This window comes from Taudactylus pleione, unplaced genomic scaffold (genome assembly GCF_031769625.1).
Source record: "Taudactylus pleione unplaced genomic scaffold, aTauple2 ptg000068l, whole genome shotgun sequence".
NCBI classification, from domain to species: Eukaryota; Metazoa; Chordata; class Amphibia; order Anura; family Myobatrachidae; genus Taudactylus; species Taudactylus pleione.
Window position 1 is genome coordinate 1,234,779 of NW_028284470.1, and position 13,957 is coordinate 1,248,735.

The 13,957-nt window shown below is 42.9% G+C and overlaps 1 protein-coding gene across 1 annotated transcript in view; it reads right to left on the reverse strand.

Annotated features, from left to right (window-relative positions):
- ADAMTS12 (ADAM metallopeptidase with thrombospondin type 1 motif 12) overlaps window positions 1-13,957 on the reverse strand; it is a 727,141-nt gene that overhangs the window by 330,809 nt on the left and 382,375 nt on the right. Inside the window, exons 5-6 of the mRNA XM_088466956.1 lie at window positions 6,717-6,800; window positions 6,471-6,595 (exon numbers count right to left, since the gene is read on the reverse strand). Of these exons, the coding sequence (XP_088323082.1) occupies window positions 6,471-6,595; window positions 6,717-6,800 (209 nt within the window). The remainder of the gene's footprint in view (window positions 1-6,470; window positions 6,596-6,716; window positions 6,801-13,957) is intronic.

Sequence of the window (13,957 nt, forward strand, 5' to 3'; positions counted from 1 at the left end):
AGATCCTGCGAAAACATATTACAAGATCAATCACTATTACTAACAAACTATAATAGAAAAAAAAGTGTAGGCTGGCGAAGGCATAAAAGAAACAGACGTAAAGAACAGAAAAGTTAGGGCCCTAAAACAAGGTCAGATGGAGGCCTCTGCAAGAGCATAGCGGGATTCTTGTTAAAGGAACCAAACCTTGTCAAACTTTAGGGGGCATTTTCACTTCTGATACATAAACCGGTCATGAGAAACAGTTACATTGACTAATACTGCCCTGGAGGGACAGGAAGGAGGATCTGGAACCATCCAGGTTCGGGCAATACAAACCCAAGCCAACGTCAGATGATTTTTTTCTGCGTTGTTAAAATGTCGACAGGCAATGTGCGAATGTCGACAGGCAGGTGAAATGTTAACATTGTCAGAATGTCAACATTAGGGTTAGGCTGCGGAAGGGAGGGTTAGGGTTGGACTGCAGAGGGAGGTAATATTTAGGCTGCGGGGAGGAGTTAGAGTTAGGCTGCAGAGGGGGGATTAGGATTAAGCTGCAGAGGGAGAGATTATGGTTAGGCTGCAGGTGGCAGGAGGAAAGATTAGGCACAAGAGAGAAGGTTAGAGTTACAGTAGGAAAGACATCCCTAAACACCGTGGATCGTAGGTCTGGCTCGGAGGTACGAGTCAAATGACCGCCGGAACTCGGAAGACACCACTGGAGCCGCTGCAGCCGCCAGTAGCAGGTAAATCACAGCTGGGTACCAGAGACAATATATATCGACATTTCTAACATATCATACCCAACTCGCTTAACACAATTAGGGATAAAGTCTATCTAAAATTGCAGCATGTTTTCCCCAGAAAACGTAACACAATTGCATGAATATTCCTTTCTAGGTTTCCAAACCTTATAGTGACACCAGTATTAAGTATACATGGAAGTTACGGCAAATCGACTATTAATAACTTTAGTTGGCAAATCCAACAGTGAAGTATGGGCCTGATTCAGAGCCGGACGCTATTTGCGCTCGCTCGTTCAGAAAAAGGGGCCGGATATTTTAATAGAGCGCTCGCTCTTTGCGGTCTGTTGACGCCTCTATGTCTGAGCGAGCGAACGAAATATACGTTCGCTATTTTGTAAAGACGCCCCCTGGCCGCTCGCATCATACGTCATCTCCGCTATTTATTAGATTAATTGAGTACATCGAAAGGCGTCTGAACTGCTCGCAGTGCTTGTGGTTGGATTTTCCTACCGCATTCATGCGAACAGTTCAGGCTAAGAGACAACCAAGTGACGTGGCCGATGACGCTGCTTTGCTAATTATGCACACCCATTAAACGCCTGTTTTGACCGTTTGGAACGCCTGCATTCGGATCTCCACTCCCCGTTTTCAAGCACCTTCCCCTGTTACCACCCACAAACGCCTCATCCTGTCACTCAAATTAGCAGGCACTCGCTATTTTGCGAACACACGATTTCCGACCGCACTGACTGGTTGGCGCATGCGCATTACGACCCATATGCAGATGTGCGAACATCGCTCGGAGCGAACGAGCGGCCGCTTACGAGCGGCTCTGAATCAGGCCCTATGTTCTTTATTATTATAATTCTTATTAGCTATAGGGGGAAAAAAGTGCCTAGGGGGGTAATTAGAGTATAACTTGTAACGTAAAATCTTAGGACCTGTTCACTTCTTAGTAACTTCAGGGTATACTTTGTACTTGTTGCAGCATCAAGCATAGGATAGAACAGAAACACTCACGCAATAATTAAAAAGATTCTAGAATTTATTGTGTAAAAATAATACTTTATTATTATTATTTTATTATTATTTTCATTTATTCTAGTATATTACATAGCTCTGTACATTATGGAGATGATGAAATCCTTTCACATTTGCTGTGAACAAGATTGACTCCAGTGTCCTAGGGCCCTTTTATACGTACAGTACATGAAAAGCTGGGGTTCAGCCTGTTTTATAAATGATTGCGCATATTTGAAGCTACTTTTGCATTGTTTAACTCCTGAATGGTAAGCCCGCAAATCCTGCTTTTACAAGGACACGTCCCCTGCATGTTATATTACACCACTACCCCAATGACGGATGCGCATAATACTTAACGTGTGAATGCTTATTCGTTATAACAAATGCGCTTTACAAAGTGTGTAATTACGAAACACACAGGTTCATACTCGTGACTCATTTCACACCACTCACAGGGGGAGATGTACTAAGCCTTTGGAAAGAGATAAAAGTGGAGAGAGATAAAGTACCAACCAATCAGCTCCTAACTGTCATGTTACAGGCTGTGTTTGAAACATGACAGGAGCTGATTGGTTAGTGCTTTACGTATCTCTCTCCACTTTATCTCTCTCCAAGGCTTAGAACATCTCCCCCACAGAGAGGAATAATTCTTGTACGACTTTAAGACATCTGTGTGCACCCTGGGAAATTATATGCACACTCAGACGCATCTCTAGCTGGCTTGTACTAATGGACATCTAAATGTGCAGGGGGATAAATACTTATCTGGAAAAAAAACACATTTATTTATTTTTAATATAGCTGCCTGCATATTAAATAGTTCTTGAAATATGATCAAACCATGAACATGAAAGTAGGGGCAGTCATTCCGTGCAGCCTGGCAAAGTCCATGAAAAAATGCACTTTATTCACTGGCGATAAAAAGCAAACACAAGGCAGAGGTTTAGAAGAATCAAATCAGTCAAACAGATAATAAATATAATTGGCTATTTTAATTAGCAAGAATGACACAGGCTAGCTTGTTATTTAAATAGCAAATATCATCTGTTACTGTAACAGGAGAGGATGTTAATGACTGGAGTTTGTACAATTGTATCAGCTGAGATCAGGGGCTACAACAGGTAATAACCGAGGGGATAATTCACAGGTGGGTGCATTTGAGGCAGCAGATGTGACGAAGGCGCAGCCACTACTGCGGCTTTATGCTAAGTCCTGCACCGATGGTCATCCTAATGAGACGCACATCGGGTGCGGCGCAAATCTACTGAAGTGTGCACCAAGATGCACAATCGATCGATCATCGGCCACACCATCAGACATTAAAGCAAGCCTATGGTCGCTTGGAATGTCCATTGGAACCTGGACCCTGGTACCAGTGGAACTGGGGGCCTGAATCAGACTCGCTTGCAAGCGCATAGCATTTGCAAGCGGGTCGATGGTCGGCCAGTGCGCACGCGCGAACTTCACTCGCTCCGGGGCTCGCTACAAAACGGGGTGGCTGTCGATGTTGATCGACAGCTCGCCTCGTTTTGTAGGCAGGGAGGGAGGTGGCTGGACAAACGGAGGCGTTCCCTTAGGAACGCTTGCCGTTTGTGGGCGGCCTTACTGACATCATTCGTGATGTCAGTAGTGAACTTCCTTCTCTATTAGAGCAGGAAGTTCATTCGGGCTTGCGGGAACCGAGACCCTACCACAAGGGTCTCATCGCAAGCCCGATGGCCGCGATAATCGTGACCATCGCCAGGCCGCTCGCAAAAGCTGTGGGTGGTCACCCACAGCTATGCGAGCGGCCTGGAGGCAGATTTGTTTTTAAAAAAATATGCCTTGATTCAGAGCGAGCACTCGCAAATAGCGAGCGCCTCTGAATCAGGCCCTGTGTCTTTCCCCGTGGCTGACTGGATTCTTATAATAAATAATGAGGATATACTCTCAGCTGCTGTGGCAGCTGAGTGATACTGAGCTGCCCTGTGATACTGGTCAGGCAGCAGTAGACTAATGCTGGGTACACACTAAACAATGTGTACCCAGCACGATGTTGTTCGCGGCAGGATCCCGGGATCGGCAAGTGCATACACAGCAACAGAACGATGGCGTTGTAGCGACGGAGTGATGGTAGGGGCCATGATGTATTCGGCTGCATGGCCCCCCGCTGATGGTAACGGGTGATGTAGCTGGCGACGCGCGGGAGTGCACCTCGTGAGAAACATAGCGTGTACACACTAGCTGATGTGCCCAATATGTCGTCCGATCTGCCGGGTTCGGAAGACATATTATCTAGTGTGTACCCGGCTTTACACTGCTTTGCCACAGCCCATCTTGGTGGATATACTGATGCCTGACCTGGAATCTGGAGGGGAAGTGAAATTCCTGACTGAAGCTTGACACATATTTTAAATAACTTTTTGTTTGGGAGAGTAAGAAATGATTTTATGAGTCGATCCACCTAACATACCATTTTTTGACCCAATACCATGAATCCTACAGCAAATCACATGGTTGGATATGAATTCATCTCTAGCTATATGTGGTGTGTTTAGTTTCCATGTACCATACTGTAGGTGGTAGCCCAATTCATCATCTCTCTAGTATACACTTAGGGCCTGCTTCTGAGTCAGCTGCTGCAGTGCCCGTGTCTACTGTACATCTTTTGGAGGTATTGTTTCTGCGACATTGTGCAGATGCCGCTATAAGCCCTTCCCTGGTGTACAGCTGGGTGTCTCAATGTGCGAGGACTGAGGCGCCCACTTTGACCATCATTAGACGCAACCATCGGTCACATCGTCCCATGCTGGGTACAGATTTCCTGTCAGAGTATGACTTTAAGGGGTCTATTTACTAAGCAGTGTTAGGAGAAGTGAAAAGTGATAAGGTGCCAGCCAATCAGCTCCCAACTGTCATTTTTCAAATACAGCCTGTGAGATGACAGTTGGGAGCTGATTGGCTGGCACCTTATCACTTTTCACTCTTCACTTTTCACTTCTCCTAACACTGCTTAGTAAATAGACCTCTAAGTGTGAGCGATTATGCATCTGAGTTTGCAACCACTGCAGTGACACGCCCGTGATATTCCAATAACGCATCCATAAGACAGACCATCTTCATGCCTTCGATTAGCCACCTCCCAGTCACCAACCAGCAATGCTCAAAACATTTTCAATTCATTTATGAGACCGGGCATCTCAATCGCAACTGCGACACTGGGCCTGATTCACAGAGGTACGCATATCCAATGGTTCTCTGACTGTTGGGGATCTGTGCATGTGCAGGACCCATTCAAACCATGGACCTGATTCAGACCCGCTCGCTAGATGCGGCTGCTCACTCCCAGCATATGCAAATTCAGCTAAGTGACGTGAAGGCAGGCGATCGCACGGCAAGGCATAAGCACGCCCACTATGTCTTGGTGAGCGATAACTTTGTGTTTATAGACGCCCACCAGCCTGTCTTTAGCCACCCACTAGCGTACGTCATCTCCAGGAAGTTTATACAACCATCGGATCAGCAGCGCTTGTGGTTGACTGTACCCTACCGCAAGCACTGCGAGCAGTTCTGTGTATAAATCAACCAGGTGACGTGTACTATGATGCTGCCTGTTAATTATGCACGCCTCTGAAACGGCGTTAAAACACTCAGGCACGCCTGCGTTCGCACCTCCACTCCCCCATTACTACTGGCCTGCCCCTGTTACCACCGACAAATGGCCTCTCCTGTCACTCATTCCACTGGGCTGTCTTTGCTGGCCGAGCGAACACTACCCAATCGGTCAAACTAGTTTGCGCACTCGCACTGCGATGCATGTGCAAATGTATAACATCAGCCGCGTACGAGAGAGCGGCTGCTTGGGAATGGGTCTGAATCAGGCTCCATGTATGGAACAGGTCCTGCGTCCTCGCACGCTGTGTGCCCAAGCCGCAGCATGATTGACATGCTGCGTCCGTTCGGGGATGTGGTTGGCCGGGGTTTTTCGAAAATGGTGGCATGTCGCCCCTGTTTTCTGGGAGTGCCGGGGTCAGGATCTGCGTCTTTTAGACGCAGGTTCCTGAGCCCGGCTGAGCAGGTACGCTGCCCATTCTGAGACGGTTGCAATGGTGATGTGATGCTGTGTGTTTTACCTACAGACTACTCCTGCTGCTTTAGAATATTAGTTGGGCGGTATTGCACAGCCGTTTCCACGCGGCTGTGTAATACTGTACATCTCTGAATAAGGCCCTCTGTGCGAGCAGGCTCAGGACGCAGATGCAGTGTGACCTAGAGTGATTCGCAGTAGTAAAAAGTTTGCTCAACTGCGTCATTGTGTCCGACCTAGAACCAGCTCTTTAGTGTTTTCCATAACTGCCATCTAGCACCACAGTGGTTCTAACTAGGGATGTGCAGGCTCGAATTTTCCCGCCAAATTCGTTTTTTCCCGCCAAAAATCGTGTCTCAGAAAGAGGCAAAACGTCATCTTTCATGGACTTTTGTACAGGAAAGATGATGTTTGTCCATGAAAAAATTACGTTTTGCCTTTTTCTGAGACCCGATTTTTGGCAGGAAAAATACGAACTAATCTGAGTCTGCACATCCCTAGTTCTAACTACTGCACCCTGCCAGTGACTATAATACAATATTATACATAACATCATTACACAACACAGAGCAGTGCACGTATGAAATAGGCTGGCAACAATTTATTTTAAAGTAATGTTTCATAACACAGGAGCAATAAAGGAGAGATAGGATTACCTTGTTAACAATACTGCGACGTCATGGTGCGCTGGGTGCGAATCGCTTTTCGGATTTATACTCTTTTGCCATTTACAGAAACTTGCCAACGTCTGGTCAGCATGGTGCACAATTTTCAGACCTTCCTAGACAAAAAAATAACGACTATTTTGTGACATTTGCAGGAGTAACATTTACAGCAACAACAGCGTTAACGGATATTGTTATAATACAAGAGGATATCGGGGTCACTAAACTGCAACGTACCTCTTCTTCTTCCAGTAAAATGACACGGACCACCTTTATGTGAATTGCGTTACCAATGTTCGGATCGTGAAACAATCCCGCGGCCTGCGTGAAAGAATGATTCTGTCATTAACGAAGTTGAAGAGATACGATAACAGCAAAGTAAAGAAGAAATAGAACCGCTGATTTTCTTCCCCTTTCTTAAAAACTGAGTGGAAAATTAAAGAGTGAAAAATACACTTGCTAGTACAGATGTGCGCCGACCCCCGTGTTTTGATTATGGTTCTAATTCATCATCGTGTTTTGGTTTTGGCAAACCACTCTCAAGTGTTTGGGTTTCGGATTTGATTTTGGTTTGGTTTGGGATTCCTTAAAAATCTATTCAAATCGATTGAAATTGATAAAAACGCTAAAACAATTATTTGGACCTGTTTACATGCAATCCAAAACCCGAATTTGGATTTTAAATCCAAGTTCCGAACTGACTGCAGAGCAGAACAGGAACTTTGTTCGACTCGGAACCCCAAAGTGATTCCGAACTAGGACTCAATTTGACTCAGAACCCCTAAATGAATGTGTTCGTATTTCAGAAAAAACGAACCAAACATCTATATTTGGTAGTTAATAAGTTAAGAGAGATACAGAGGTATACACAAGGGCGCCAAGAGGTGGGGGGAGCAGGCTTGCTAGAGGGGCCTGGCGGGGGCCAGAACCCGGTGCCCCCCCCCTCCCCTCTTAAATTACAGCTGCCCACGTCTGCTGTGTGCTGGGCTGCACTGGGAGACTAAGCAGCAGTCACAACAGTCTCCTATGCCTGTGGGGGGAGCGATCACATCGATCGCGCCCCCCACTGGCTATGTGCCGGGCTGAGGGGCACACAGTGCCACCCTCCCCAGCGTTTAGCGGCACTTTGCGGTGCTGCAAAAAAGCTTTTGTTTTTTTTAAGGGGGCGTCGTCCCCTTTACCCGGGTCCAGCGCACCTGGGTATACACCATGTGGTATATTTAAGTATTATAATAGAAATAATAATAAAAAAATGTAATATTAACAATATACCATAATTTCTGATAATTTGACATAAGATGGCTAGCACAAAGTGTTGTATTTTTTCAGTATAAAACCATTTTTTAATGCTACAGATGCATCATATAAAACGCACCATGCGTCTTTTTTGCTCAAAATTTTACTCAATTTGGTATCGTGCTGCTATAGCTCTTCCTTCTTTTATTGAGATGAAGCATGAAGCAATAACGCTGAGATGTAATATGTATTAACATCTCGGCCGTCCGAATGGGGGTGAGAAAACTTTGGCAATCCGTGCTGCGTGCAAAACCCCCACAGAGCATCAGCCTGGTGCTGATGCCCTGTGTCTTACCTACTGGCAAGCCCCACTGTGCATGCGCGAGATCTAGCCAACTTCGTGAGATCTAGTGCTCAGCCCACCGCAGAATAGCACACAAATCGGCAAGTAATCCTGCCGACACTGTATGTGAAAAAATGATTAGCCACAAAAATGCGCTTATCGTTTTTTGGAACATCTGAATTGTTTTCCCTTGCCATAGAATAGTACAATAGTATGGCAACGCCCAAAATTGTTAGGTGTTTGCAGATACCATAGAGAAAAGCGATTTTCTCTACGTCATCATACTGAAGATCGATGTGTCAAATAGAGCTGGGTATAGAGCATTTGGCACTTACCACCTATTGGGCAGATGTATGAAGCTCTGGAAAGTGATAAAGTGCAGAGTGATAAACGATCAACCAATCAGCTCACAACTGTCATGTTACAGGCTGTGTTTGAAAAATGAGAGGTGGGAGCGGATTGGTTGGTCATTTATCACTCTGCACTTTATCACTTTCCACAGCTTCATACATCTGCCCCTTTCTTTCTTACATCTCTATACCAGTAGTGGATTTACAGGTTACTTATAGCTGCATGATAAAGATGCTAATCTGAGTAAATAGGCAAGTGACCGGTGACTGATATAACATGCATCCCACAAAGCAGTATTCCCAATACTTTGAGCACTTTAATTTTAGTTATTAATTATATTGTTATCCATTGACCTGTAATGTGCAGGTTTATTGTATGCACAGTACCACAACATTACTCTGTACATAACGAGCTTTGTAGGGTAGGTAATGGTGATTAGATAATCCTAATTGTCTGTGAGTCAGATTCTAGCCTTGCCTTGTACGTATATCTATAGATAATGGGTAATTTCTTTACTGTCTAATAGAATTAGCGTACATACTGTAGTGACATCAGTGTACATGAAAGTAATCTATGTAGGATATAATGGATGCTGTTTGTGTTTTAGAACACCATTGTGACAGATTTTTAGTTGAAATGTTTTTTTGTCTTAATTACTTTATGACACTTTTTTATGTACTATGTAGTTAGGACTAAGCAGTATATATTATATATTAAAGCAAACAGATTAACAGACAAAAGCAGAGGAAAGAGTGGGGATACAAACAAAATAATGCATATATATTATATATAATAGAATGATAATAGTGATAGTTACAATTACAGAATGACCAACATATACTGTATAGATATATATATATATATATATATATATATAGTATTTGGGATGCTTTGCTGTTGAGCTGTTGTGACTAATCACATTGCATACAATATTGGTTCAGGGAACCTCAGATCATGTCATATTCCCCCAAATTCAGTACACAAAATTTGTATTGTGGCGCAATACAGTCTGCACTAACACAGGCGCAACCAGCTATACGAGAATCTGTACCTGGGCAACAACAGGGCGTTCGCACGTAGGTAGGCGTATTGTGGGTTGCGTGTTGCGGGGCTTCTCAGAGTTGAGCATATGCAGAGGTACAGGGCAGAAGTGAATGCGCGCCGACAGTCATGGCGGCTACGGATAGAAAGCTGCGGTGCCGGGGAACTGATGTGGCCAACTCTGAATATATAATTTTTTATTTCCCGGCATGCAACTTGGAATCAAGAAATTAAGCGAAATAGGGGTATTAAGTCAGTGCGCTTCAACCTGCTGCCTACCCACCTCTCAGAGTATAAGAAGAGTAACAACGCACTCAATAGAAATGGCGCTGGTAAAGCTAGTGTCACTAGTATATATGACAATATAACCATGAAAAAATGAATGAGCAAAGATACTTAGGGCCTGATTCAGACCTGCTCGCGAGCGCATAGCGCGGGTTGATGGTGGTCCAGTGCGCATGAACGCGCGTGCAAGAGCCCCATAGCGAATGAGACCTTCTCTCGCTCCGGGGCTCACTAGAAGACAGGGCGGCTGTCGATGTTGATCGACAGCTTGCCCCGTATTGTAGGCTGGTAGGGGGGGAGGCTGAACAAACGGAGGCGTTCCCGAAGGAACACCTGCCGTTTGTGGGTGGCCCTACTGACATCACTCGTGATGTCAGTAGTGGACTTCCGGCTCTATTAGAGCTTGAAGTCCACTTGGCATTGTGAGTGCTGAGACCCTACCACAATAATCGCGACCATCGCCAGGCCGCTCGCACAAGCTGTGTGCGAGCGGCCTAGAGGCCTGAATGAAAAAAAAACAGGGACGCCCTGATTCAGAGCGAGCGCCCGCAAATAGCGTGCGCCTCTGAATCAGGCCCTTAGTCCTTCACAAACAGATTCCAGTATTGGATGTCACAATATTAATCAGTTACATTTTTGGTGGATCCACAGTTTCTCCCACATTCACATGTAAAATGAAACATAAAAAGGAAACACAAAAAAAGGGAAAATTGTCACATAAACAATTAACAGGATATATATGAAATTCGGAGCATTTGTGTATTTGGACCCAGAGAAATGATGTCGTACCCCACTCTCAATGTAGTGGAGAAATAATAAGAACATAAAAGTTTATTTTTCCCACATAAATCTTAGGTCTTCATCAAAAATATATGGGTAGATAGTAGTAAAGATGGGTGTATCCTATTCACACAGGTACAGTAGGTGCTTTTCCTTTCACACACGGGCCGTATTCTCCCTTACCCCTCAATGTGTATAATGGGGCATACAAAGGCAAGAAGCAACGGCCTTGTAAGTATGATGTATTTAATGAACACAAAATTAAAAATAGAACTTATGAATGCATATCAGGTCAACAGACTAGATGGTAGTAAAAGCAAACAACCTGATATGTAGTATAGGGATCCGGACCTCCACACCCAGAAATGTAAGTAGCTCCAATAGCCAAGAAAGTCCAAAAAATGTCATCCAAAATGATCTGTATCCCCTTTGCCAATGCGTTTCAATTTCTTTAAATCTTTATCAAGGTATAGGGAATGACCTCCTGTCTCTTTTATATATACCCCTCCTAATACAATCCTAATTACAATAAATTAAGAAAGCCCTAAGAAAGCCCTAATTACAATACAATTCCTTGTTCCCTCCTTCCTACTGGATTTTAAATTCACGTTCCTCCTCCGCTGTCCTGCCGACTTCCTCGACTTCGGTCAGATTACTGGAAGTGATGTAATTTCCGGTTTGTGTCCGCTGCTCCTAGAGGGACTTTAACTCACAGATATGATATGCAATCTGTGCTTACGCGGTATGCGTGTCAACCTCCTACAGAGACTTGTCCACAAGTGATGATGAGCAACCCGCATCCTCCATTTCCATGGTTGCGTGGGATGTCATCCTTTTATGAAGTCCAAGCCTCGCTCCAATGGTTATGGACTTTAGCCCTGGTATTTTGACGTTTAGACAGTTAGGGCCTGATTCAGCAAGAATCACAAGTTCGCACGCAGTCGGCCATTTTTTTACGATCTGCGCATGTGTATGCATCACAGTGCAAGTCTGCGCGAACTAGCCACTGCGATAGGGAATGAGATTGCAGTGTGTATGCAGACCCATCGCAGAGTGATTGACAGGAAGAACCATTTGTGGGTGGTGACAGGGAGGGGGGGTGGTCGAGCAAACACAGGCGTGTCAGTGCATTTGAACGCCGTTACAGGGGCATGCATAATTAAGCCCCTGCGACGGCATACACAGCCTGAGCTCTAGATACCAACGGGAAGTTTAGCAGTTTGTGATGAGGTCTGACCTGCCTTATTTGTGCGTGAGGCTACGATGGTACTCAATGGTACCAATGTTTTCTCAGAGTTGCATGGTATTACGGACGTGAGTAAAGAGAAGTGGGCTTCTTTATGTTGTGCTGTGGCGACACTGCGAGCGCAGTCATTTGCATAATGTCACAGAAGAACTGCGTACGCACTTGATGCCATGATCGCATCAGCGATTCTTGCTGAATCAGGCCCTTAGTCCCAAATCTCAATTCTCCTGAGTCTTTAGGACACACGGAAGTGGATTAGTCTGTTGATAGTAATATCAAGCAGACGTCCCATATACTAATAATTAAGATACAGCAAGTAAATGCTACGATCCGATAATGAACAGATCACATCAGCAATAATATATATATATATATATATATATATATATATATATATAGTAGGAGCAATAAGGTAAAGGGCTTTTTTAAAAAAAAATGGAATATAAATAAGATCATAAATAAGGTCATAAATACATAAAAAATGGCCTTGAATTATATAAAAATAATGATGAATTCATAAAAACCATTTGATCTCAAAATCCGAATGAATGAAAGCCGTTAGGAAACAGAGTTTTATAATTAAAGATAAATTTAATTTCCTCCTTGGCTAGTCGACCCAGATTATCTTTACACCTTTCAGAATTTTTAACTACTTTAATGTCAGAATTTTTTTTTATTTAATTAGTCAAGCAATTACAGTATGTGCAGTTTTATAATGTGCTGAAAGTGAATGGGATTCAAGGTCCTTACGGATATTGCGGAGATGTTCCCCAATGCGTGTTTTCAAGTTTCTAGATGTCCTTCCAATGTAATATTTTTCCACAACTGCATTCTATCGCATAAATTACATTCTTGTATTGCACGTTATAAAGTTTGGTATTTTAAATTTTCTGCCATTGATGTAATTTAGTTCAGTTATTTTTTTAGTATTAAACTCTTTTTAATATTTCTGAATCCTAGGCATAAGCCACATCTAAAGAAGCCTATCGATTTCACTTCCATTTTACTACTATTTGTGTTAAGAAGGGCACTCTTTACCAATTTTGCTCTAAGGTTAACATCTTTCCTATAAATACACAATGGTTTATGAGGGATGAATTTACCTATAACTGGGTCTTTCTAAAGAGTTGGCCAGTGTCTTTTTTAATATATTGTCCACTTCTTTGTGTTGTTAGCTAAAATTGAAAATAAAAGCCTACTGGAATTTATCATTTTCTGGAGGTTTTAATTTAGGGTCAAGTAATTTATTTCTGTCTGCTTTACATGCCGTATTCAGATCTTTTGCTATTTTGTCTTTTTTGTACAAGCCAGGAAAGATTATTTCATTGCCGCAGCTTGTTCGTTAAAAACTCTCAGATCACTTGAATTCCTCCTAAGCCTCTTAAACTTTCCTCCAGGTACATAACTCAGCCAGTTTCTACAATGACAACTATCTGTATGGATATATATTTTGGAGTCAGTAGGCTTTTGGAAAGTTTTAATCTGTACAATGCCATTTTCAAAATAGAGAATGATATCTAAAAAAATGAATACTCTTCAATTGAATATCAAATGTTCAGATGATATTCCTGTGATTATTGTTTAAAAAGTTACAAAAATCCTCCAAAAGTTTCCACTCACACTTCCAGATAAAAAATACATCATCGATGTAACATGACCAGGACACTAGGTTTGCCCCATATGGATTATCATTCCAAATAGCTTGGTCCTCCCAAGCACCCACAAAAATATTTGCATAACTTGGAGCAAACATAATGCCCATCATGATCCCAATCTTTTGAAAATATAAATTTTCTTTAAAAAGAAAATAGTTATGTTATACAATCTTTCCCTTTAATTAATTTCTTGAAGTTGAGAGCTATAGTCTGAATCATTTAAGTAAGATATCACCACCTTGATATCCTGTTCATGTTTAATGATAGTGTACAGGGAGCTCACATCAGCACTTATCAAGATATAATCCTGTTCCCAAATCAAGTTTTTAAGTTTGTTTAAAATGTCCCCAGTGTCTTTGAGATGTGATTGACTTAAAAGAAATCAATTAAAAAAATCAATGAATTCTGACAAATTTACCGTAATAGAATCAATCCCAGAGATAATGGATCTACCGGGGGGGGGATTTTTTGTTTAGGATGGCTATATATATATATAAGAGACAGGAGGTCATCCCCTATACCTTGATAAAGATTTAAAGAA